Source organism: Penicillium alfredii, assembly GCF_028826965.1.
Source record: "Penicillium alfredii strain IBT 34128 chromosome Unknown utg000007l_segment0_segment0, whole genome shotgun sequence".
In the NCBI taxonomy this organism is placed as follows: domain Eukaryota; kingdom Fungi; phylum Ascomycota; class Eurotiomycetes; order Eurotiales; family Aspergillaceae; genus Penicillium; species Penicillium alfredii.
In genome coordinates, this window is record NW_026622704.1 from 612,717 (window position 1) to 638,820 (window position 26,104).

General features: G+C 51.3%; 8 protein-coding genes across 8 annotated transcripts; 2 read left to right on the forward strand and 6 right to left on the reverse strand.

Annotated features, from left to right (window-relative positions):
* Positions 1-504: 504 nt before the first annotated feature.
* On the reverse strand, positions 505-2,823 carry NUU61_004913 (exosome nuclease subunit RRP6; the record flags this gene model as incomplete). Its single annotated transcript, XM_056655495.1, has 1 exon — positions 505-2,823. One exon carries the CDS (start codon positions 2,821-2,823, stop codon positions 505-507), a length of 2,319 nt encoding a protein of 772 aa, XP_056511108.1.
* A 251-nt stretch (positions 2,824-3,074) lies between these two features.
* Positions 3,075-3,509, forward strand: NUU61_004914 (uncharacterized protein; the record flags this gene model as incomplete). Its single annotated transcript, XM_056655496.1, has 3 exons — positions 3,075-3,213; positions 3,273-3,343; positions 3,417-3,509. The coding sequence occupies 3 exons, from the start codon at positions 3,075-3,077 to the stop codon at positions 3,507-3,509; spliced, it is 303 nt and encodes a 100-aa protein (XP_056511109.1).
* Positions 3,510-6,735: 3,226 nt separating this feature from the next.
* NUU61_004915 (phosphatidylinositol N-acetylglucosaminyltransferase) lies at positions 6,736-9,081 on the reverse strand (the record flags this gene model as incomplete). Its single annotated transcript, XM_056655497.1, has 5 exons — positions 6,736-7,080; positions 7,140-7,690; positions 7,743-8,183; positions 8,243-8,876; positions 8,947-9,081. 5 exons carry the CDS (start codon positions 9,079-9,081, stop codon positions 6,736-6,738), a joined length of 2,106 nt encoding a protein of 701 aa, XP_056511110.1.
* Positions 9,082-10,026: 945 nt separating this feature from the next.
* On the reverse strand, positions 10,027-12,929 carry NUU61_004916 (mismatch repair ATPase MSH2; the record flags this gene model as incomplete). The annotated part of the gene is made up of 2 exons (XM_056655498.1): positions 10,027-12,834; positions 12,906-12,929. The coding sequence occupies 2 exons, from the start codon at positions 12,927-12,929 to the stop codon at positions 10,027-10,029; spliced, it is 2,832 nt and encodes a 943-aa protein (XP_056511111.1).
* A 539-nt stretch (positions 12,930-13,468) lies between these two features.
* Positions 13,469-14,182, forward strand: NUU61_004917 (uncharacterized protein; the record flags this gene model as incomplete). The annotated part of the gene is made up of 1 exon (XM_056655499.1): positions 13,469-14,182. One exon carries the CDS (start codon positions 13,469-13,471, stop codon positions 14,180-14,182), a length of 714 nt encoding a protein of 237 aa, XP_056511112.1.
* Positions 14,183-14,670: 488 nt separating this feature from the next.
* On the reverse strand, positions 14,671-16,122 carry NUU61_004918 (DNA replication factor Cdt1 C-terminal domain-containing protein; the record flags this gene model as incomplete). Its single annotated transcript, XM_056655500.1, has 1 exon — positions 14,671-16,122. The coding sequence occupies one exon, from the start codon at positions 16,120-16,122 to the stop codon at positions 14,671-14,673; it is 1,452 nt and encodes a 483-aa protein (XP_056511113.1).
* Positions 16,123-16,801: 679 nt separating this feature from the next.
* Positions 16,802-17,362, reverse strand: NUU61_004919 (uncharacterized protein; the record flags this gene model as incomplete). Its single annotated transcript, XM_056655501.1, has 3 exons — positions 16,802-17,002; positions 17,065-17,165; positions 17,251-17,362. 3 exons carry the CDS (start codon positions 17,360-17,362, stop codon positions 16,802-16,804), a joined length of 414 nt encoding a protein of 137 aa, XP_056511114.1.
* A 1,625-nt stretch (positions 17,363-18,987) lies between these two features.
* NUU61_004920 (uncharacterized protein) lies at positions 18,988-25,518 on the reverse strand (the record flags this gene model as incomplete). The annotated part of the gene is made up of 1 exon (XM_056655502.1): positions 18,988-25,518. The coding sequence occupies one exon, from the start codon at positions 25,516-25,518 to the stop codon at positions 18,988-18,990; it is 6,531 nt and encodes a 2,176-aa protein (XP_056511115.1).
* Between the last annotated feature and the right edge of the window lie 586 nt (positions 25,519-26,104).

The following is a 26,104-nucleotide window of genomic DNA, read 5'->3' on the forward strand; positions in this document are numbered from 1 at the left end:
TTTAATGCTTGACTTTCTCTTCGTCTTTCTTGGCATAGAGGAAAGCCACTAGTTCAGGTCTTGGCTTGTACTCTTAAGTTCATACACATCTGAGCTCTCGATATATCAAGATCAAGTTAGTGGTGATCTAGACTGTAGTGAACATGGCGAAGTAGTCTTTTCTATGATAGCATATTTCCTCAGCCCAGCTGAGAATTAATCCACCTAGCCCTAATGATTCCATTTATGCTGGTATACCCCAGCATACAAATTACTCTAGTAATACTCTAGTGAACGCGAAGAATATAGAAGTGCAGCTGCAATCAAGCTTTTTTAGACTACAGTCGATGTCTACCAAAAGAGGTGGCATATGGTACAACATACATCAAATGAAATCCCAGGGCCTCAGACGCACGGGTATCGCTATGCTTGCAAAGAAACAAGAACCAAATCATCCAATCCCCCAACCAAAAACATGCTTTTTGCAGCGCAAGAACCAAAAGAAGAATCCCAAAGCATCCAAAACTAGCAGTCTCTCCCCTTACTTGCGGAACGTAAGAGACTTGCCCCCGTTTCTCGTTTCGTCTTGCCCAACCCCGAGGGAGCATCCAACGCCTTGGCATACGGGTTGAACGGCCGTTTGCGTGGCTTGGTACTTGAGGTGGCAGAGGGCGCATGGAGTACTGAGTCGGCGGTACCATAGTCGAACGGAGCTGCCTCGGGTTCAGGCTGAGTGCCGGACGGGGCGGCCTTCTTGGTCTTCTTTTCTTTGCGTGCTTTCTTGTGCTGCTTTTCGGCAGCCTCGGAGTTGAAATTGTTACTTGTGTCGTCCACGGCATCGGATGTTGACAGCGCTTGCTCTGATGGGCCTGCTGGGGTGACTTTGCGTTTGCGTGGACCGCCAAGCTCTTTCACAGTGAAAACTTGTTTGGTATCTTTATCTTCCACTGGAGGGGCTGTAGGTGCCGGGGCAGAGATAGGAGCCGGTGCGGGAGCCGGTGCAGGCTTGTTGTTTGCTGCGGTGCCGAGCTTTGCCCGAGCCTCAGAGACGGTTGATGGCATGCGTGGCAAGGGGAGGGAAAGCCGCAAAGCTTCTGCTGATGCAGCCAGCGAGTATGACGGCGGCACAGGCGCTTCCTGTGCTTCGAGGACATCTCCCCAGAATTGGGAGGTCTCGTAGCGCTCGGCGACAGGGAAGTCAACATCCTCCGCGTCGACGGCCAGCGGATCCTTTGCAATGATCTTGGGCGGTGGCGCCACGTCGCGCCATTCGGGGCCGGTAGCACCGGCAATCTTTGCGTTTTTGATGACATCCAAGAGTTCCGGGGCCCGCTCCTTGGTGATGGGGGTCACGGGTGACAGAGTTCGAAAGAGGGTCCCCAGATCAAGAGGCATCGTCTGGGCCAGTCTGTAGAGGACGTGCTTGGGGAATACGCATTGCCAGCCCTCATCTTCGGCTCGTGCAACCTCGTCCCGCCACTGGTGGACAGCCTTGAAAACAGCGAACTGTTCTCGGCTGAGAGTCCCCGAATTCCGTGACAGCAGGTCATACCAGCCTCCCGGGCCATAACCATTTTCGGCGTCATATACAGGACGTTCATGCCGCTGCAGCGCCTCGTTTTTTGAGCGCTCCTGAACGTAATCAATGTGGCTCTCTGTGGGCGTCGATGTTTGAATTAGGTCGTTACGTAGATGATCGTAGATATAAAGGAGATAATGCGTGTCGGATCGTGCGTAGTCGAACATGCCAGATGGAAGCGGACGGACTCGCCAATCGGCCATCTGATACCGCTTGTCGGCTTCAAAGTTGACAAACTTAGCCAGCAGATATTTCAAGCTCCGCTTTGGGTAACCCAGTGCGGAAGCTGCATGAAACGTGTCGAACAGCCCGACCACATACAGGCCCAGATCACGCTGCAACCAAATGATATCCATGGTGGATCCGTGAAGGGCTTTGAGGATCCGCGGATCGGCAAACACCTCGTTCAGCATCTGCAATTCTTCTCGCCACGGCTTCAGTGTATCGACGACCCAGTCCTTGTCGCGAGTGCTGATTTGCATCAACGAGACAAGGCCGTGGTAGGAGTGCACATCGTGATGCTCCAAATCAATCGCGATCTCCTTAGCCAACTTTAGCTCCCCCAACATCTCCTTAACACCATCTAATGTATCCACAAACGTAGCCGTAGTAGAGTCAAAAGGCTTGTAGTCGATCGGCGGTGAGACCTTGTAGACCGATTTCGGGTACCGGGCGGCACGGATCTCGGCTTCATAGGGGTGAGCGTGGCCACCATCCGCCTGTTGCTTCTGCAACGACTCCTCCAGCGGCACAATAGCATGAGGCTTGGTTCTGAGAAGAGGTCGGAAGGAGCTCGTGCCGGTGTTGTCGGGTTTGCGCTCGAACAGCAATTGCGGCTTGGGGATCTTGGAGGGACCATAGTCATAGACGGTGGGAAATTTGGGTGTCTTCTTCACCACGGGTGCCTGCTCCTCCTGCGACGGACTGAGTTTCTTGATCACTCCGGTGAATTCATCCAAGCAAGCATCGGCCTTCTCCAACAGCGAATCAATCACATCCACCACGCCCCGCCAATTATCTTCGATCAATTCCTCATTGCTGATCTCTGGGGCTTTGACATCGGTGCCAGCAGTAGCAGCCTTGAGCACAGCCGTAGTCAAAGCCAGGACCCGTTCGCTCTGCTCATCGAGAGACTCGGAGAACTCGGTGCTGGAGGAACGGTGAAAGTTCAGGTCTTCCGAGGAGAGCTGACCCACGGTGCGTGTCACCTGCACCAGGGTAGACGTCAATTTGTCCTGGAAGGGCGCAAACTCTGCAGATTCCATATTGGCAGAGCTTCGAACAGAAGAAAAAGAATCGCAAGAATCGCGCAGAAAAAAGTGGGTGGAGAACCGGCCAACCGTTCTGACCGCCTACCCCAACGGGCCGGGGGTTTGTATGGCCCGCGGATCTCAGAACCACTTGTCTCGTTTGTTTCACTCTCTGCCAGAAAATCTTCCCTTGGGGTTGGACTAGTCTTTCTCAGAACATACCAGGATTGCATCTAGAACTCTTGAGAGAGAGTCTTTTATTCAAAATGGCTGCTTCAATCGCCCCCGAGTGCAACGAGATCAAAGAGTACGCCCATCGCCTCTCGGATTCTACGCGGCCACAACCACTGACATGGCATGGATATAGGAAATATGACACCTGTTTCCTCAAGTGGTACAGTGAGAGTAAGTCTCTAAGCTTTTCATGACTTGTTACCAGCAGTTGGCGCTGACTCATAGTCCAGAATATCTGCGTGGCAACACCACCTCGAATGACTGCGAGGCACTCTTCACCAAGTACAAGTCGTGTCTAAACGTGAGTTGTATCTATCTTTCTTCTCATATCTGGGACCAACATGACTAACAAGGAGTTATTCTATATGGTGTAGAAAATCCTCAAGGAAAAGGGCATTGACTCGATGCTAGACGATGCCCGCAAGAGCAGCAGTGAGACTGACGCAGAGTTTCTGAGGAAGTCTTGACGGGCTCTAGTATTGAAAATATATCCCGAGATATCTCACCTCTGCGGATGAGTGGCGCCATTTTTTCTTTTTTAGCGCTGGCATGCATTTCCCATGCAGATCGAGATGGGTAGGCGTTTTGGAATTCTTGGGCATTTCAAAAGCGTTGTGTACTTACCATATCTTTATACTAATCTATATTCTCTATCCAAGGAAACAAAAGTGTGGTTCCTCAATCTTCTCTCAAATCATTCTATCCAGGCACTCTAGGTTGATTCCGACCTTTTGATCGGTTACGACACCTATCCTTGAATATTCTTATACATTTTTCATTGCTTCTCAGTTTTGTTTTCATCAATTTATTTTCATGTCTTTAATGGTTTTCTCATTTTCTCATCGAACTTATGCTCTGTAACTCTATAGGGTAAGACAGACCACACGATGTGTCGCTGTCGGTCCTGTACTTGATATATCACTTGGGCCAAGTCAGGAAGATGTAGGTTTACATCTCTTTCAAAGAGAACCCAAAATAACACACCCTCTGTGCTTGTCCAACAGTCGTGATGCCAGTATCAAAGACCTCTTTGAAATTTTTCTTCCCCCCAGACCATCTACCGAGTCTGTAACGGGGACAAGAAAACTATGCTGCTTTGAGATAACTAAGGGCATATGCTTTTTCCTCTTCAGATCGGATCAAGGCTTGTGAGATGAGAGGGAGGCCCATAGGAGATTCAGAAACTGCCTAGCACTAATCGCTCGAGATCGAATCCACAAAAGCGAGTTGGCAAGTGTCCTGTAGTCCCTCTTTTGTTCACGCTCGGAAGTTGACAGACAGCAGCTGGTCATCATTTGACCCTGGCTTAAGCCGGGGTTGCAAGTGATCATTGCTGAACATGGAATGTTGCCCCAAATGTTTGGGTCCATGGCAGCTCCACTCATTTGAAGGTCTCTGCAATGCCCCCCAAGGATTGTAGGCGTGTGCTGTTATCAGGGATCATGCTGCAACTCATGCTGCGAGTATAGACATGCTTTCGAGTCTGGATTTCCGCCTCGTCGGCATATCGGAAAAGTCGGCATTAACCTGCGACTATATGATATAGCTCAGTGCGCTGGAATTTCCGCTGCCCCCTCCATGGTCTTTTGTAGCAGCCATAGTTCACTGCGGTTGGCTAAGCATCCGGCATTTCAGATTGGCTCCGAAGTTCTTGGGGCTGTATAATGAGCGGCTTCGTTGTCTTTGGCTGGTTTGCGGCAAGGGACGGGTCGAAACAGCCTCTGGTTTGCATTGAGCGACGAGAACGCGCCATTTCAGCTATGATCATCCGCGCCCTCGCTACCGCCATAATTTTCCGGACTCTGACGTATATAGTCGATTTCTTGAAAGAAAGAATCCCTTCCAACGCATTCCTTTTTTGCTTTCACCGTTCGGCCGAAGCATCAGAGAAAGCGAGAGAATATATGGTCTCGCCACCTTTTTAAGTGGTTTGCTGCGGCATCGCCGCTTCCTCCGAGCACGGTGTCCAGCTCTTAGACGTGGTATGAATCCCACCTGGCGCACCCCGCCAATGCATTAGAAGCGGAAATGAGTCCTTTCCGTTGCATGGCAGCAGAGAAAGAGACTGGATTTGTCCATCCCGTTTGCTTGTCAGTCTCAAAGGCGTTGCTTCCACAGGGAGGCAGTCGCGATACGCGCTAACCATTTCGCTCCATGTGCCTCATCCCAAAATATCCAATTGTTAATGGTCATTTTTGATGGCAACATACCATGGCAGGACAGTCCGGCGCACAATAGAGAGGGTGGTCGACCCATGTGGCAGGCGAAGACCTGAGACTCTGACATCTCCTCGTCCAGTAGACATTGAAGTTGTAATCGTTTTCCTTGCTGTATTAGATGGGGAGAATATCTCATGTTTTGGGTTTCAACAGGATTCAGTGCTCTTCTGGGTGTTTCCTTCAGAGGATGTACTCTCTTCGAAATAACCCCCAGAGACTGATCTGGTAGAGCTCCATCAGGTCTGATTCAGTGGAGGTTGAGCAAACCCCGATGGTCGTCGTTGACATCGTGCTGACTAGCTTGTTGTGTTCGAGAAACAACTTAATGCAAGGAAGGGTGATTTGTCCCAGATCATTTGTAGGTATCGTCCCGAGACATAGTAGAGTAGGTGTTGATATCGACCAGCTTGTGATTAAGAAGGCGATAATCCTCCAGGTACTCAACTGAGTGACCAGCCGAAGATCTTTTTCCGGGAGAAGAGGTTATCACTTGTAAGATAGATAGCAAAAATCTCGAATCTCCATGGGTTGTGAGTCGAGGTTGTGTTTCAAACTTGTAAGACGTTGAAGAAGGGGCTCTAATAGACTGGAGGAACGCATGGAAGCTGCCAAAAGCACTCGCAGGAGTAAATATGAAGATCCACCGCTTCCCCTGTGAGCTCTGTCACAAGTCCACTGGATTGTGTTTTATCGACAGGATTATCCAAGTTTTGACTTCGGAAATACTGTCCACTTGTAGCTGTAGGGCTAGTTAACACAAACATCTCTTTTCTCTTGTCGCCTGGATACGAACATTCAAGACATGGTGTCCTTGGAAGGACTGTGCTGGGGTCCATTCGACCAAGTACGTTGACGCGTGCGATTGTGACGGATCATTTCAGGTGCCTCAAGGGTGATAGAAAGAAAACAAGGTAGAGAACGATGAGAGGAAGGCATATAGCAGTGTGGATCAAGAAAGTAGAAGATATATCAAAAATACAACGCAAAAAGAAGGAGGATAATCGTAGAAAGGAGGCCCAGGAGAGAACAAGAAGGAAGAAGAGGATGTTTGCCCGGGAGAGCTGGAAACAATGCCTATATACCACAGATCACATGATGCTTTAGCCATCGAAGAAGCAAACAGTGAGGGGATTTCCATGGATATAGTAGAAATCATTAAGAATGGGGGATGCGTGTTTGCTGTCAAAGTAGTAATCCTGGCCGACATAACCAGGTCCACTATTCATTTCAGTTTGGCCGTTCCCTTTCCCAATAAGATAAATGCTATGTGCGAGACTCGATCTACAGGCCAAGAGTGTTCTCATTCCCAAACATTCCTTTAGAAGTACTGGGATATTAGCCAAGCTTATAGGAAGTTACTGAACTGATACCAACAGGCTTCAGGCACTACAACAAAGACAACGATAACAAAGCCTCCAGACAATAAAAATTAGATATAAAGTATATACTCAGGTGCCAGTCCTGGTACCTGGCGTCAGCGATGACCACGTCTTCGAGCATCGCCCTGGCCGAAACTCGGTGGAACCTTCAGCAACGGACCCCCCAAAGTGCCCATGCCTCCCACCATGGAGCTCGCACTGCCACCGCTGCCACCACTCTTTTTGGGCTGGGTCAGCAGCGCCCACACCTCGGCCATGCCGGCCCGGCGAGCTGGCAGCATGCTGTACTGCATGCTATACAAGTTGCGGCGATGGATGGGGGGCACGAAGCGGCCGGTGACAAGACAGAAGATGACCCGCGGAGACAAATAGTGTTTGCGGAGGCGGTGGCCCAGCTGGAAATACTGGTCGAACATTGCCCGTAGCGGGAGAGGGATTGACTGGAGCGATATAAATCAGCATGAATGACTTACGAGTTTGTAAATTTTGCAGAACCAACCTCGAGATGAATGTAGGAGACCCGGGCAATGGAGTCCGTGTGGGCCGAGTACTTGTCAGGGTAATCTCGAAGATCGAACCGGATGCCCCCGGGTAGCCGGCGCGAGTCCTTCACGCGTAGCATGAGTGCAAACAGCGGAAAGTGGTTCAGGAACGCCAGACAGGTGTCAAATGTCGCCTTCATGGAAATGATCAACATCCGGGCTGAGGCAAAGGTCAAGTAGAAGACGACGACAGTGGGGAGGAGAAAGAAGAGGACGGTGAAAAGGATAGTGCCCAGCAATAGCTGGTCGAGGTCGTAATCGCATGAGTCTATTCGGTTGCGGAGGACGTTCCGCTTCTTGCCGCGGAACAGATGAAACAGAGAGATAATTATGGTAAGCTGCCAGTTGAAGATGCGGGCGGAGGCAATGTAGAAGGAGTAAATATGCACGGTCAGGATGGAAAGAAGGTCGGAGAAAAGTGCGATCGGCATGCTGGCTCCTGCGAAGCTCGAACACCCGACGATATAGATGATGTTAGGAAGGTAGGGTTGGAGATTGGCAATGCAGGCTGTATCCCAGTCAGTATCTAGACAACCCCTCCATGGATACAGACAGCTTACCTGCCCAGTTCTCGATGACCCAGAGGAACAGGTCACCTAGGAATGCTGCGAGCTCATTGTTCAGTTTCAGACCAGCGGGCCAGTCCATGAGCCATGAAATCGTGCGCTGCAAGCCTTCCACAGTCCATCCAGTGAGAATCGTGTTGATCTGAGAAGCCACCCAGTGGGCATTGTCAATGATGTAGGATCCAAGAGCAATCCCGATAATAACGTCGTTGGCGACGAGCCACAGACTGTTATAGAATCGAATGTAGTCCGGGTGGCTGGTAGTCACACTCTCCCAGTTATCTTTTCTCTGGCGAAGCTTAACATATTGAATCGGCCAGTAACAAAACTGTTGCAGCCGGATATCAACTTGCTGGGCAGTTGCCGAAATATCCTTGAGAGCAGCCGCGTCGGGTCGAGCGCGCCACTCGAGAAACTGCAAGACGAGCTCAGCGACTGATCGGTGACCCACGAGCCCAATGACAAAGATTCGGGTGACAATCGGCCAAATCCACCCCCAAAAACGTAGGAGACGCAGAGGACAAAAAGACCCCACAAGGTCGTAGCAGATTCCACCACACGTTCCCCGACACTCATACTTCTCTTTGCACGGATACCGATAAGGTGGCTGTTCTTGTGCATGAGCTGTCCCATCTCATAGGCACAGTTGACTTGGTTGACGATCAAGGGGAGAGCTTGTTCTTTCTGCGACGGTATGTGCTTGACCACCGTGTGGAGCTTGAGTTTCTCAACAAGGACTTGGGACCGGGCCTTCTCCCTCTCTTCTTCTGACTCAATCTTGTCTGACATTGGGTCCCATATCTCTGCCGTTGTCGCTTTATCTCCCAACGCAAGGGAAATCGGGTCCAGAGACATATACTCCATGCGTGTCGGGTGCGGCCGCTGAAACATGATTACCTGAACAGACAGATTCGCCTCTGGCGGACAGAATATGCGGGGTGCCTTGGATGGCGGATGCGTAGTCACATGGAGATGAGAGGGATTGAACGATCTTGGAGGTTCCAGAGGATTGGTCGAGCCGAGAACATGCATCTGAGACCGTCCACAGAGGCCGAAGATGCGCACAATCGGGTGCGGGCTGTTTCGAAAGAGAATCCCCGCGCGGAGTGCATTGTCGACATTTCGGGGCTGAAACAAACCAAATTTCACTCAGTTTTTATCCCAGATTATCAGACATGCTAGAACGGAGTCCACCCACCTCGACATCTTCCAGTACCGTGAGCACGAACAGATCAAGCTCCGAGTTCCGCCACCCGACAATCACACCTGGCGCCGAAGACCGCGGGAGATCATATGGCCAAAATACCCGCAACAACCCATCGCTCATGAGCATGTTGTCATCCTCCACCGGGATCTCAGAACGAACCTCGACGACGCAATTGTTCCCGCGCGGAGACGCCCAGATTCACGTGGCGCGGGTGCTAATTATATCCCACAGGTAATCAGCACAGATGTCTGCAGAAAATCTCCAATTCTCAACGTAGGTCTCCTAGTCCGGGGACCGTGTCGGGTTTGGGGGTGGGCTCACCAATTGGCCCTCGCGCGTCGCAAAATGGTTGATGGGCAGCACCAAGAGGAAGAAGAAGACGGACAAGAAAAGGAATCCTTTAGCAGTTCGTGTCTAAGTTACTGGTGTCAGCACAGAAGCGGAGGTGACACGCGTCGAGAGAGCGAGTTGGTGTGGCGGAGGGGTGATGCAAGATCCCAACTCCAAGGAAACATACCACGACGCCGTGATCCCACGCGAAGATAGCCAATTCGTATAGACGCGTGACAAGGTCCCACCTGGCGGTGATATAACCCGCAACGAAGATCCCAAGGGTGAGGATGGAAAAGGGGTGCATGAATCAAGGTGGTTCCAGCGGACCGCGGTTAATTGACGCGCATAGCTGGATGAGGATGAGGGTGTTTCTCGACAGAAATAGGCGGTCGCTAACTTGGAATTCGAAATGTGGAATATTCGACTGCAATCTCAAACGAATGAAGCGAAGAAAAAGTCATCGAAAGCTGGAGCGGTCTGCGGGTGCCTGCTCGCAGCTATCACAAATCCCCATTTAAGGTAGCCCACGTGACTGTGCCTGACCTATGTAAACCATACAAGCACCTGGGTCAAATAGAGATATAATTTCTATACATAGAGAGCTTTTGTACTGAAATAAGATCAATTGTTGTATCATTGATAAGATATTTTGGCTGGAGCACAAAAAATTCGGACATGGTCCCCGAAATCAATCCTGTTCAAACCGTGCCCTCCGTGAACGCCGATCCCATGAATTCCTTATAAAGCCTGAATCCCTTGAAACACTTTGTTGGCCTGCAATTTGCCATCGGCCTGAACCAGTTCACGCATAAGCTGCCGCTTTTGCTCCGATGTCAGGTCCTTGCCTTCGATCTCCGCCTTCCACTTCAGCAGCATCTCCTTGAGGAGCGTACTGCCTTCCTCGACCTCCTCTTGGGAGTACTTGTCCATAGAGGGCGCAGGTGCTTGTTTATCAGCATTCTCAGCAGTCGCCGACGTAAAATCCTCCAGCTCCTCAGCTTTCTGACGGGCCATGTTGACGACCTTGTCGGGGAAGCGCACTAATTCGGCGACGTGAATCCCAAATGACTGGTCGCAAATACCGGGCTCCACGCGGTAGAGAAGGGTGACCTGTCGCTTCTTCTGGAAGTCGGCTTCAGCATCTGGATCGGGCTCGGTCCCGTCACCGATGAATGCCACGACGTGCAGGTTCTGTACGGATTTCGGGTAGCGGTCGGCCAGAGCGGTCAGCTCGTGGAAGTGCGTGGCGAAGAGGCCGAAGCAGCGGATCTCGGTTACAATGTGTTCCGAGATGGCCCAAGCTAGACCGAATCCATCGTAGGTGCTGGTACCACGCCCGAGTTCGTCAATTATGATCAACGACTCCGAGGTGGCGGACTTGAGGATGTTGGCCGTCTCCAGCATCTCCGCCATGAATGTCGACACGCCCTTGAGTTGCGAGTCACTGGCACCCACTCGCGCAAGGATGCAGTCAAAGATGGTCAGCTCGGCCTCGGTGCAGGGCACAAAACAGCCCGTTTGGGCCATGAGCGCGATCACACCGATCTGGCGGATGTAGGTAGACTTGCCGCCCATGTTGGGACCGGTGATGACAAGGAATGACGACTCGTCGCGCACCAAGGAGACATCGTTGGTGATAAACGAGATGTCGTCTTGCATCTCCATGCACGGGTGGCGCGCTTCCTTAAGCACGGTATTTCCGGTTCCTCGGGGATGCATCTTCGGACGGACATACCCCGAGGGAGAATGGACCGATGCATGAGCAAAGCTGACAATCACATCGAGGTGCGCCAGAACGCCGGCGAGCTGTTCCAGAACGGGGCAGTACGAGGCGGCGACGTTGACAACTTCGGTAACAAGCCCGGTCTGGGTGCGGTTATAGTTGGAGGACAGTTGGTCATGCTCTCGGCGGAGAGACTGCATCGTTGACGTGGTAAAGTACACTCCGTTCTTCTGGGTGGAGCATTCTTGATACTCTTTCTTGTTGCGAATACAACCGGCCTCGGTACGGGTCAGGCGGAAGCACCAGCCATGTACTCGGTGGTTTTCCAGAAAGAGCTTCTTCTCCATGTCCTGATTCAAGTCCCGCGCAACCCGGCGGTGTTCCATGTCCATGTCGTACCGTAACTTGTCCAGCTTCTTTCGAATGACCCGAAGGCTATCATCAAACTCGGGCTTGATAATGAACTCGTGGTTTTCCAAGGCGTCGAGATCCACCGTCGTCTCAACCATCTCCTCGAGCTTGGCCAAGCTATCGGAATAGCCACGGAGCTTCGACGTATATTCCGCCTCCAGCGGCGTCTGGTACTGCTCATCCATCACATCCCCGAGCGCACTGACAAATCCAGGCAGACGGATCGCGACCTGGTATACACGAACAACATCCTCCAGGTTGGCCTGTTTCCGCTGGAAACGTTTGGCCAGCCGGTACAGGTCCGGAATGGCGCGCAGATGCTCCTCCTGCATGCTCTGACGCAGCTCCGTGTTGACCACAAATGCCTCGACTAACTGCTGTCGCTGCTCAATGGCGGCCAGATCCATCAGCGGCTGCTTCAGCCATTGCGCCAGCAACCGACTGCCAACGGGTGTTTTGCAGTGATTCAGCAGACCAAACAGGCTCATGCTCTTGGACCCGTCCCGCGGGCCGGGCATAAGGTTCAACGCACGCAGCGCCGAAGAATCCAGCTTCATGTACTGAGACAGGTCATGCTGGTAGAGTTGATACTGACCAAAGTTGGTGGAATCGGTCATCACGCCGAGGTACTTGATCAAGGCCGCCGCCGAGCCCATGGCTAGCTTCAGCTCTGTCTGAGGCAGAGTGCCTGCCGATCGTTCATCCCGCAGTAGTCGGGACAAGTCCTGTTCGATATCACGCACTCCAAAGTCCGCCACAGGCCGCTCGGAGATGGCGATTCCGCAACTGTCGGCAATCGCGCGGATCTTGCCCAGCTCGACATCCTTCCGCGTGGAATCCATCTGCACCAAACACTCCTTGACACCAAGCTGTATAACCAGTGATTCGAAGTTGGAGTAGATGTCGTTGTCGAGGAACTCGCTAACACCCAGCTCGCGCACGCTCGCGTCCGCAAAGCACACCCCGACACTACGCGCCTCCGTCGCCCGAGCAGAGATCTTCACCGACAGGATAATCGGCGCCGAGTCCATGGACAATGCTCCGACGCTGCCCAGCTCCTCTTCCACATCCTGTAGGTTCCCGGGACTGGCCTGCTTGACGAGTTTCCAGTTCCCCTTGCCTGTACCGCCGGACCCCCAGACCTCGACGCGCTTGCTGAGGCGGAAGAGAGCCTCGCGCAGGAAGTTTCGGAATACCGTCACGCTCATGGTGACAGACGGCAGGCCGCCTGTCTCGCTGCGGCCCAGGTTGCGGAGCACCGCAGTCGTCTTGTACACGGTGCGGGCAATGAACTCGGCATCAGAACCGTGGGCCGAGTAGAATTCACCCCGGTCAAACACTCGAACGGTCTCATTGTTGTCGGATGTGGGGAGTGAACGGTAAAAGCGAATGAAACCGACTTCGTCGTCGACCTATTGTCAGAGTCCATTGATTAGTGATTGTTTGGGGGGGGAGATGCAACGCAATTCAGATGATGAGATACCTTCAAATCTGGCCGGGAAGACATGATGCCGGTTGGTCTGCAAAAAAAAAAAAAAAAGAGATGCACAGGGAGCTCGATGAGAACCTTGGGAGTGCGATGCGACGCGGTGTGGCAACGCGGTCACGTGGGACGCGACGCGTTTAAAGGTGATTTCCCGTGGGTCTATATTATCCATGTTGAGTAGTCGACGTTTTGTTTCCATATCAGCTCAGTCTTCCCTAGCATACCTCGAATATTCGACAGAGTTGGAATGCTACATAATACATACACTTCAAGTTCTAGACTTACTCCATAACCTTCTTTGGTGACATTCAAATTTCGAGGGTTCTGATCTATGATCGTCCAAGCTGGTGTTCTAGCTCGACAGCAGCCATGATGTCGAGGTCGCCTTCGAAACCCCCAGTCTCTTATACCCGAGGCTGGGGGCTTACCGTGCTATCCCGTGAGGCACCAGCTCCGACACTAGTGAAAAGCGGTTGTTGCAAATATGCGAAGAATGATTTCGACGAGATAGAATGATTCCGACAGAACGGTGCTTGCAACACCCCCCACTGCCCGGCAAAATGGGCCCAGATACCATCGAGCTCGAGATTACCGATCTACTCAGGGTCGGAGATTGCTGCAATTCGCAGCTGCTCACAGTCCAAGAATTGCGAGAAACATCTCATTCTGGACAGCCTTCCTTATCAAAGACGATATTTCCAAGAAGGTCTTCTCCTGCACTGGATACAAAACTACTAGTGGCCAAGGTTTACGATCCTCTCTATTACGACGACGCCGAGTACTACATAAATCCCTTTCTAGCCATGAACCAAAACTACACACACGAGGTTCGCTCATACCACCATCTCTCCGAGCTCCAAGGTGACCGCATCCCTCGGTATTACGGCTCCTATTCTCTCGATATCCCCATCTCCCACGCTCACCAGTCCAAAGATACTACCCAGCCAGTCCCCGTCCGGAGCGTACGCATGATCCTAGTCGAACAAATCGCAGGAACAGACATGCAAAGCGTCGAATCCGCGCGCCTCTTCTCCTCCTCCTCATTCCAGCAAGTGCGACAGCAGATCATGAAAGACGTGATTGAGCTGGAAAGTCTCATCTACTTCAAGGATATTTTTCTCCGCGACTGCTGTCCCCGCAATATGATTCTCAGCACGCCGAATGAGGACGGGCAGACGCCTCACGTCGTGTTTATCGACTTCTGTCATGCTCTGTTCAATCGCCGACCTGATGACGAGGTGGCGCTCAGTATCAACTTCTTTGTCGGTCAGTAGGTTTCGCCGCTTCTTCGGTGGAGGGACCCGGCTGGGTTTGAGGACTGGGTGGATTGGGAGTGTAAACCGTGGCTCGAGGCTGAGTTTGCACATACGGCTGCAACCATCGTGTCGGAGATGCGAGAAGAATACTCGTATTCCTGAATGTTTGTCTGTGCACCGCTGTGGGGGTGGACTAGATCTGTACCCTTGATGCCTATTGGACTTATATGAGCATTTGTCCCAGGCAAAGCATTGAAAGATGGCATTTAATAAAACAATCAATTCTTGATAATATTATTATTGTATTGTCCAGAGACAGGTAGTGGCTAAGGTACTAGAGCTAAAGGCTAATCAACATGGAAGCTGAGGTACAGGGTATCAAGCGCTGATGCAAAGCCGCGAGCAGACCGGCTCTGCGGGGAGGTATCGAACATGGAAACTCCAAAAACAAAAGAAAGAAAAACTCCAACAATGTCAACAAAATCCAACAAATTCCTGTTTATCCTTCACAGGCTCGTAAACAACGGAGACTGTACACAGGAACCAGACTTGTCCCACTCGGCCTTGAGACCGGCAACTCTGGTCCCGATTTCCTTGGCTGAGACATCCTTGCAAGACTTGAGCACCACGGAGCGCATCTGGTTGACGGTGACGATGTTGATCCAGTGTCCGGCGACGGTGGCTTCAGCCAGGATTTCCAGGCACATCTCGGCTTCTTCCGCGGGAATGGGGCTGCGGACGGAATCGCGGACCAGCTGGACCATGGTCTCGATCTTGAACGGCTTGCGCTGTGCGGCGAGCATCGCCTTGATGCCGGTGCCCACATACCCTGCGGGGCGCAACAGAGCCAGGATACCGGCGACTTCCTCAACACGGTCTGCAGCCGAGCGACGGGTAAGCTCCTTTTTCGACGGTGGAGGAGGCAGCTTGGACTGGCGCAGCTCCTTGTGCTTGATACGGTCCAGGAGTCCTTGGCGGCGGTTGGTCGGGGCAGCGAGGGGCTTGGCCACAGTCTCCTCCATCTCGGAGCGCATTTTCTCAGTTTTGAGACGGATAATGCCACCCCTCAAATCCTGCAGACGCTGCTGGCCCTTCTGGAATGACGAGAACGGAGTGAGCGACTCGTGGATGGAGGCGAGACCCAGCGTCTCCACGAAGAAAGTCGACCGGTCTTCTGCATTAACACCATCGAGCGACTCCTGTGCCTTCTCCCACTGCAAGTCCAGAGACTGCTCAAATGACTCCTGCAACGTGGCGGGCTGTTCTTCAGTTTGCACCGTGCGTTCCAGACAGATCTTGCCGAGTCCGTAATTTGCCAGCCGGTACGACACCTGCCGGGCCATCAGGCTCTGGTCCCAAACCCACACGAGCCGCTGCAAGTCCTTCGCCTGCACCTTGCGCTTCTTCCAGATCCGGGTGATGCTAGTCAAGAACTCTCGGAGATCCGCAGGGGTGTTTGAGCCATTGTGGGTTGCGTGGATGGACAGGGCCTGGACAAAGGAGGAATGCAAATCCAGAAATTCCGTGAAGCATGATGGCCGTTCAAGGATGTTGGGCCCTTCGCGTACGGGAGTGGTTTTGGGGAAATTCAGGGTGCGCTGCTTGGAAGGGGTTGCAGGGGTAGAGGGCGCCTCATCGATTTTCTTGGTGGCGGACACACGGTTCCGGCGACTCGGGGTTCGTTTCGGCGAAGCATAGTGGCCGCTGCGTGGGGAGGACACAGACAATTGGTTCAGACGCAGGGTTTTCGAGGGCGTCTCGGCTTCTTCGAGGGTCGATCGGTTATCCGCGCCTTCCACGTTCTCGATTTCCTGCAGCTTTCTCTTCTTGGACGGGGAAACAGGAAGAGACGCGTTTTTGGAGGGAAGCTGCGATGTGACTCCAGCCTTGGTTGCCCTGGCAAAGCCCTGGATGGCCGGCTGGGCGTGGGCAAGGCCGCTCTGTCTGGTACGCGGCATGGCGGCTGCAGTTTAAGAGGTGGATCGAGGGAGATCGCGAGGAAATGGCGACTGAGGAATTGAGAGGAACCTTGGAAGTATAGTGAAGGTAAGAGATACCGAGATTATCATGGAACAAGTAAATGGAGGAAGGTTCAATGGGTGGATCTCACGAAGGAGAACTTTGGCAGGCGAGTCGCGTTGAGAACGCGTTCGCGTTGAGAAACGTCTAACCCGATTGGGATTAATTGGCGCGTCGAGTTTCAACAGTTGACAGTATCAATATTAATGACCACGGATTTAAAATAAAAAGAAAGAAGATGGGAAGAAAAAGAAAAAGAAAAAGAAAAAAGAGATCTAGCATTGGTTAAGTGCCAGTGGGGTTGGCATGTTCGTCACTGCGGTAATGGACTGGCATTGGAATGCTCGGGATATCGACTTGCTTGTGGTTAGATTGCTGTGGGTGTCACCCAGCCTACTATGTACTATGTTCATAGAATCCCGAGACTGACACTCCAAGAGGCATACTATACTACTCAGAACAACCGAAATGACAATGCCATAATTTCTTTCCGTATCAAGATAAATTATCAGAAAGACCCACAGAACTCGCAAAGCGCCAACATCAAGGAACCAAACGGAAGAATCAAGCCGCTGCCCGGAAGACTAGAGGAAAAGAAAGCCGCCAGGCTTGAATCGCCTATTTCCTGCCTCCAAGCCAGCCAGACACCGTACCCTTAGCATCAGCGGCCTTTTGCTCGACGGTGCGATCAACCTTGTCGACGCCAGCATTGATCTTGTTCCTGGTGTCCTGGCGAAATTCATCGATCTTATTCTTGCCATCCTGGGTGATTTCAGGGATACGCTCATCGAGCTTGGTTTTGGTGCGGGCATTGTTGATCTATAAACAGAGGAGTTAGTTTGCATGGTAGCAGGATCTCATAGAGATGAAAATCCACTTACAGCTTCATCAACAGCAGCACCCGCTTCCTTGCCCACGTCCTCGCCCTTGGTCACAGCCTCGTTGCCATGGGGCAATTTCTCACGGGCTTTTTCGGCGTCGACTACATGCAGGTAGATAGTCAGATGAGATGATCGCCAGAAACAGAAACATCAAGGAAAAGAAAAGAGAGAAGAAGCAAAACATACACTTCATTTCTTTCTTCGCTTTACCGACATTGCCGCCCGCCCGGTACATGTAGTATCCGCCGGCGCCGGCAGCAGCCAGGCCCAGGTAGAGGCCGGTGCGATTCTTCGACATGGTGAAGCACAAGAAGTTGGGTTGTTGAGTTTGATTGAGGTATGCAGTGGCAGTAGCAATATAGAAAGAAGAATAAAACAAATCAAGCAGGGATTGAAAGGGGAGTTTAAGAAAGGTAGTTGGGGAAGAGTAAGTCACCGATGACGTCTTGTGCTCGGACTCGACTCGGCGAGCATGAGAAACCCGTTTTCCTCTTATTCTTTTCCTTCGTTTAATTCTTGCATCTTACAATCTCCTGGCGTTTGGCTGGAATTCTTTCTACATTTATTGAGATTGTACTATGCTCTAACACTCCATCTAGAAGTATACATTAAACCACGACCAGGCCATATCTATACGGTCAAGAAAATACCTATTATATCATCAGCAAGCTCGCCAAGTGCTCTCTTTTCTGTGGGTGTAAGTAAACTTCTATGAGCTCAGAGCAAAGCAGGGCGGGTCCCCATCGACGTCACCTGCAAGTCATCGGTCGGTTTCTTGAACCACGGCCTCACTCGTCTCATGTGATATACATTTTTACGGTATTGTATATTTAGAGAATAAATTGACTTTCAGAATTCTTGAATCTGTCTGATTCTGGACGTTGGAGAATATCCAGGGATGTAGGTAAGTATTCCTCCTAGCAGTTAGCAGTTGGGGGAAACTGTGGGGTAGACGTCATGCGGGGGTGAAAAATTAGAAGTATACCAAGGACCCCCAGATTGAGCTAGCTAGCTTGAATATACGCCAGAATGCATACTACAGAGAGAACAGTTGAGAGGTACCTAGGGATCGAAAGTTCCAACTCAACAAACCAAGTTTATTCGTGTGCTTCGAGGTCAGCCAGATCATGCGATACCATTTAAGCTTCGTACAATTTGTCGTCGAATCCTAAGGATTCCTGAAAGGAGACCTTATATTGGTTCGTGGTGAGAGCCATCCGAACGTGACTTGCGGACCGCTTGGCGCTATCACTTGAAGCAACGTTGAAGGCGATCTTGACGATATTCTTGATTTAATGTTTGTCTATTAACATGATATCCTTGCTAACTAGGCCTACTTGTTTACCTATCGGCTATTTAGCTTGATCTCAGCGAACGTGTTTAGGTCTTTCTCCTTAATATCCGTATTTACCTCTTTAAAGAAGTGATTGAAAATGCTTCTTCGACTAATAGATTAAGGGTTATTATGCCGCAACTTTACTAATATTTTATTATATCAGTTTAAGATTGCTCCTAGATCGTCCCCAGATATACATAAGCTAAACCTTATATGCAAACATTCCGAAAACTATCCCAAAGTGATATTTGTAAGCATTTAGAATGCTCTGAAATCGGTCCTTATAACAGGGTGATACTTCTCTTGGAGTACTACGAGCCTCAAGTATGATCCGCAACTATACCAATGCCGTGCGGGGCCTTATATAGACTCGGGTCTTTAGGGTACTTGCAAGGTGTAATAGTTAGGGCACCGATCAAGTTAGTCACTTAGAGATCAGGAGTACAGTGGAAGAGCAAGAGTCAGTCAATGGCGACCTATATCCGAGGGCAAATCAATATACCATGTACTGTAGCAGTTTGAAAGGAACGCCATCACTTTTCCACAGTATCAACTCTTAGCCGATTTGGTTTATACTGCGGCAAGCCTTATAGGGCAGGCGCGGGTAAAATCCCAATTCGCATAAGGAACTGGGCAGACCTGTGGACAGCCAATTTCAACCGCAAGGACGTGCTACCACGCTTCTCCCGCAGTCGTCCTGCTACTCGCTCATCGTTCTGCAAGCCCTCAATCATGTGTGCCAGTGGCCACAGGGGGTGCTTTTCTCGTGCAGCTTCAATATCAGCACGCACGAGAGCCAGCCACTCGGTCATGTTCTTAGCCTCGAGGTTGTAACCCAGGTTACCGAGAATAGCCCAGAACTCGCTCCATAGCATTCCATCCACAGTGTGCTCCTCGGGCGCTATGTCCGTCTTCGTGCCCAGTGCCGCATCAATTATTGCTGTCGCTGTGGTCGTGGCATCGGATACAGAGAGGCATCCGTCCGCCTCGGCTGCGTTGTACGCCCCTATTCTGATGCATGTCTTCGCCAGACGCCATATATAGTCATCGGCATTGGAGAACCCCTCCGTCGGCGTACCAATAACCCAGCCCGGGTTGAGGATAGCAAAACGGTTCCTTTCGCATGAGCTGCGGCGCGCGGCGCGCTTGACCACGATTTCGGCAACAAGTTTAGTCTGACTGTATGGAATTGCATCGGCCACGGAGAGCTCTTTGACCACATCGAGTTCTTCGTCGGGACCCCACGGTCGCCCGCCTGTTACATAGAGGAACCGCATGCAAGGGGTCTGCAGGGCGAGGAGTAACAGTTGAATGGTCGAGCCAACATTGGCGGCCTCCAGGGTTTTATAGCTTTTTGTCCAGTGCACTGTGGCGCCATTGTGGATGATTATATTGGCCTCTTGACCGCTGGTCAGGGAGCCCCAGCGCACCGGGCTAAGGCCGAGACTAGGGAGTGAGAGGTCGCCTTTCCAGACCTCGAGCTTCTCCGCATGGTAGTCAGTCCACCAGAGCGCTTTCACGGCGCTATCAATGGTGCGACGCCTAGCTGTGTCATCCGTCTCGCCGCGTACAAGGCAAATGACGCGACTGACGCGGCGATGTTCGAGGAGCTGGCGGAGGATCTGGGTGCCGACAAAGCCATTAGCGCCGGTCAAGAGTACATTCAAGGCCTCCTTATCGCTGCCCATTAGCGGGTCACTGCTCGATATATTATCGTAGCTTGCGAATCTCTGATGGGCTGCCAGAACCCTTGCGTCATGTCGGTTAATCTCAGCCATGAGATCGATTTGGGTCAAGGGACGAGTTATGAGGTGTCCGTTAGGATGTATCTCAGTGCCGTTTGCCTTCGAGTCGACTATATGTTGAGCGAGGCCGCGTATACTGGTTGCGTTGTCCATTAGGTACTGCATACCTATTTGAACATGGAAATTCTGTGAGATGAACGACGTGAGTTCCATCATATTCACCGAGTCGAGGCCAAATGAGTGTAATAGCACGTCGTTTAGTTCAGAGCCTCGGCTCTGTGGCCCGTCTTTTCCTTCGGACAGATCTTTCCGAGCCCATGAAAGACGCATGGCATATACTTTCTGAGCCAGTGCGTATGCTGGCTTCTCGGTCTCCGATATTGGTCCACCACAAAAGGTTTCATCCTCAAGAGATTGTTCAGATGCACTAGACAAGAGCAGCTCCCGGCCAATTTCTTGAAGCCGTTTCCGGTTTGTCTTCCCCGTGGCAGTCAGGGGCAGATCTGGCACAGAAAAGTATGCTGTTGGCACCATGTAGCTTGGCAAATGATGTCCCAACTTTCTCTTGATATCAGCAGCCATGGGGTATCTCCCAGCAGCAACACCCACCCTGTCGTTGACCTCCACGCCAACGTCAGCTGCCTGGATGAAGGCAACCAACACCGGTCTATGTGCATTCTCGCCCTCGGGCATGACGACTTCGGCCGCGACCTGGCTCACCTTTACCGATAAGCAATTCAAAAGATGATGCTCAACCTCCGCGAGCTCGAACCGCTGTCCTTTGATCTTGACTTGGCTATCTTGGCGGCCCATAAATGTCAGGGACCCATCTTCATTATACTGCACCAGATCGCCTGTCTTGTATAGGCGGCCATGGCGCCCAGGTTGACCATTCGAGCCTTTCAGGAGCCATTCAGGATCTTGAATGAATGCTTCCGCGGTCCTTTGTGGTTCCTTTATATATCCATTACCGACAAGTGGCCCTTCGAGGAGTAGCTCCCCGGTGCATCCTGGTGGTAACAAGCGATTCGGATCTCCTGCGTTCACAATCCACGTTACCAAGCCCACGCCCTTTCCTATCTGGATGGCCTTCTCGGGGCTGGTATCAGACTGGGCGTTGATTGTGCTAATTGGCGTGCATTCAGCCGGTCCGTAGGTGTTGATGAGGCGAACTTTGTGCGATAGCCATCGCTCAGCGTCTCGGATTGTGACTGGTTCACCAAGTAGAATCAATGTCCTGAGGTCGGGCATCATTTTTGGATCAAGTAGACGTGCGACCGTTGGAGTTAGATTGGCAAGTGTAGGCTTCATGGTAGCCACCATGTTGCCAACATCACCCTTGCGTGCTTGTTCGGAGGGAATGCACAGACATCCCCCCGCAGCGAGCGTGGCGATAGCATTGTGGATGGCAGCATCAAAAGCATATGATGCGAAATCCAAGACCCTCGATTCTCTGGAGAAGCCTAGGAGCTCCAACTGATAGTGTACAGCCGAAGAAAAGTTCTCATGCGACACCAAGACTCCCTTCGGTTCCCCAGTAGTGCCAGAAGTAAACACTGCATACATTGCCCTCGACGACGGGAGTGGCTGGCAGGGTGTCGTGGTTATCGGTTGCCTCGAGAGACTACTCCAGAGATGCAATAGATCTGGACCAATCTGCACTACCATCCCCGATAGCCTGAGGCTTAGATCCATATTGTGCTCAGAAGATAACAACAGCTTGGAGCCGACTTTTTGGAATATTGATTGTAGTCGGGGTTCAGGAAGCGAAGGATCGAGCAACACGAAGCCTGCACCGGCCTTCAGGACGCCAAGAATGGATACTAATGTCCACTTGGACTTCTCAAAGCATAGTGGCACCAGCATGTGCGGTCCTAGGAGGTGCGAACAAATCCCGGATTCGACGAGATGGGCCGCTATCGCCGTCGCAAGTCGGTCGAGCTCGCCATATGTGAGCTCTCCATCCCAGGAACTTATAGCCGTTGCTGTCGGGCAATTCTGCGTCCATCTCTGAATCAGATGATGAATAGGCGCTTTCACCGGTAATGGAACGGTACGATTCCAACCCCATATTCGCTCAAGCATCTGCGGTGTGACCAAATTGATATCGGCTAGGGTCTGCTCTTCGCTTGCGTCGTTGAGTTGCTGCATCACAAATTCAAGCTCTTCTAGCAAAACCTGCACAACCCACGGCTTTATGACGTTCGAGTCGAAGGTAGCGCTCACCCTCCTCATTCCAATTTGCACCTCAACCACAAGTGCGAATGTATTGGCCCACTCCAGTCCATAATTGTCTTTCCATTCTCCGAGCGCGTCTTCGGCTCGAGAACCTTCTTCTGGCTGGATGATGAGAAGTGTCTGAAACTTGCACGCTTGCTGAGCCCCGGGGCATGTTTTGGCGATTCGGTGTAAGCCAAACTGCTCGAAGGGAATCATGTCCGTTGCTTGTTGCTGCATGATTTCCAGGTACTCCGAGACCTTTTGGGGCCGTCTTATCTTCGCGTACAATGGTACTGTTGCGATTGTTGGCCCTACCACCTCGTTGATACCCTCAACAGGTGCAGTGCGCCCTGACGTAGTGATACCAAACATGACATTGTCTGAGTTTGTCATACAGCTTGCAAGCAATGCCCAGGCGGTACGCACAAACGTTGCGGTAGTGACCTCCCGCGACCGTCTGTCGAGCCACGGTATTTGGTGGGTTATTGCGCTGTCTGCTACTGGCTGCAGTACAGACGACGGAAGGGCCGGGAACGGAGTACAGTCACAGTCCGCAAGAGCATTGGCCCAGTATTCAACCATCTTTTGGTTGTCCAGTTCAGTAACATACTTGATGAACAGTTTGAACTCGTGTTTTGCTGGGCTGATTGGAATGCCCTGGTACACTCGATTCACCATATCATTCATGAGCGGCAGGGACCAGCCGTCGTACAGCGAATGATGCAGCGTCCACACGAACCACCGACGCATGCTTGTATTGTCGTTGATAAGTGCATAGCGTGCAAGAGGTTGCCCAGGCTTCATTGGCTTCTGCCTGTCTTCTTCCAGATACCCATTCAAATCTGTTCGCTGAATCCACTGAATTCCCTCCTTCAAGACCAACTGCAAGAGACCAGCAGTGCTTGTTTCCACGATCCTTGTACGCAGAATTGCTGTATCCCGCACCAATGTCTCCCATGCCTGACAGAAGTCGCGTGTTGTAACAAATGAATGCACTTCTTGGACCCGTTGAATCACATAATCACCTGGGTATTTCACTGACAAGGACAGAAGACCTTCTTGCAAGGCAGTACAAGGATATGCATCCTCTATAGCCACAGAGCCCAGCTCATATCGAGTAGCAACGTTGTCAACCAGCGCAGTTAAATCAATTTTGTCTCCGAGAAGAGAAAACGGCGAAATCAATTCCGGAGTTTCGTTCACTGCTGGATAATCCTGGCTAGATAGAGCACCAAGAATCGGGTGTTGAAAGATGTCTGCCACCGTGACTTTGATGCCTGCCTTGTAAGCCTCCGCCACAGCTTGCATTGCTGCGATTGAATCTCCCCCGAGCCGGAAGAAATTATCGTCTGGTCGCATTAGTGCCGGACTAATACCAAGCACTCGGCCCAAGATCTCCTGCAATTCTGTTCCAACGCGCGATTGCTGCGCCGGTGCGGCTTCCGGTCTGTTCATTTCTCTGAAATGCTGGAAACAGGATGTCCCGAGATCGCGTAACCTCCTTCGATCAAGTTTTGCTGCCGCCGTCATAGGCAGATTTGGCACAGAAAAGAACACAGCCGGAATCATGTAACGTGGAAGATATGCCGCCAGGGCCTCTTCAATTCCGATAGGCTTGTCAAATATTTCGATATCAGGTTCTGCATCTGTGGGCCTGGGCGAACTGTGGCCCATCTGGATGAAGGCCGCCAATACTGGGCTTGGGGTTTCTCCTCCCGAGATAATGGTATCGACAACGACTCGAGTCTCCGGCATAAACACTTGTATACGGTGCTCGACCTCTCCAAGCTCGGCTCGCTGTCCGTGAATCTTTACCTGGGTATCTTTGCGCCCGACATATGTCAAGCTTCCATCCTCGTTGTACATGACAAGATCTCCTGTTTTGTAAAGGCGTCGTTCCTGCCGTCCTACCCTATCTGGGTCTCCTCTCCGGAGCCACGATGGCCCTTGAATGAATGCACTCACTGTCTTCTCTTCATCGTTCCAGTAACCTTTGCCAACAAGTGGTCCTTCGAGCAGCAGCTCACCAGTATATCCAATCGGAAGTAAACGATTGTGATCTTCTGGGTCAACAACCCATGTCACCATACCAGCTCCTTTCCCAATCCGGATAGCATCGAGTGGACTAGGTGCGTCGCCGCTGTTGAGGAGGCTGTATGGGGTGCATTCAGATGGCCCGTACACATGGACGAGACGTACTCTACCCCACCAACGTTTAACTTCAGTGAGAGGCAACGTTTCACCACCAAGGATGAGAGTCCGTAATGTAGGTGTATCCTTAGGGTCCAGTAGCTGAGAGACAGAAGGCGTGAGAAAAGTAACGTTGGCTCGTAGAGCTGTTATGCTCTGCGCGAGCCTGTCGATACGATCTTGCTCAGTTGGTACACATAAGCAACCCCCTGCCGCGAGAGTGTTAAAGGTATTGCTGATTGATGCATCAAAGGAGTACGAGGAAAAGTCATAGGTCCTGGATTCCGTGGTAAATTGAAGATGGTGCGCCTGATGATAAAGAGCCGACACGAAGTTGTTATGTGTGATGATTGCTCCTTTCGGTGTTCCTGTACTGCCCGATGTAAAAGCAAGGTACATGATTGACGACGGGTCATCAGATACTGCTGGCAGCCGATCTACCTCGACATCTAGGCCTGTAAAGAACTGGTCGTTTATGGAAACCACTTCCAGGCCCAATCGCGCACTGAGGGAGCGGGTCGAGACGGAAGAAACAATCATTGTTGCTTCGATTTGTCGCACAATAGTCTGGAGACGCTGCTCCGGAAGTGAGGCGTCAAGCATCACGAATCCCGCACCAGACTTGAGCACTCCAAGCATGGCAACAGTCGTCCACATCGATTTCTCAAAGCAGAGAGGGATCACCATGCCGCTGCCAGCTCCCAGCTCGATGAGGCGATGTGCCAACTTTGTGGAGAGCTGATTCAGTTCTTTATAGAATAATTGACCATCCCAGGCACAGATAGCCACAGAGTATGGCTGCTTTTGGGCCCTTTCATAGAAAACATTGTGGAAGCAGCGCTCAATCGGTTCCGGACAGAGTTTGTTCCACGACCAGATTATATCGATATCTTCCTGCGTCGCTGTCATAGCTCCTACTGGTTCGGGAACTCGACGGCCGTGTTGCTCTGACACCTGTGCCATGGCTGCTGGGGATCACAGTTGTAAATTATGTGAGGGCTCTTGTTGGTATTCAATTGTTCTTTTATTCTGACCGAATATAAGAGTTTGTTACCTTTGATGGAGTTTATAAGGTCAGCAAAAAATGAAGCCCTCAATTATACCATCAAGGGTTCACACCACAAGAAATCCAAATACGGTCTTGTGCAGTATGCACAGAGGCCATTCCGTATTGCCATCCTTCAGAGATGTACCCAATGCCCAGTGTGGTAATGTCGATCTCCAAAAGATGGAAGACACCCCAGAAACTAAAGAGGAGGTGACACATGTCATTAAATCCTTACAAGAAGTGAGGTCGCGCTTACGTGGCCTGAGAGACGATACAGTCTACGTAGACGTCTCTCTTGTATATTGGTATTCTTCAGAGATGCCTATATATGACGTCAGTCTCTAATAGAGGGGGAGGGGGGGGTGAAGAAGATGCCTAGAGACTAAACGGTCAACTAATTGTCGATGTAAATAAGCCTCACACCACCAGATATGCAACTATGGTCGAATATAGTACACACATATAACAATCTTGGAGGTCTTAGTTCACCCGGCCAAACTT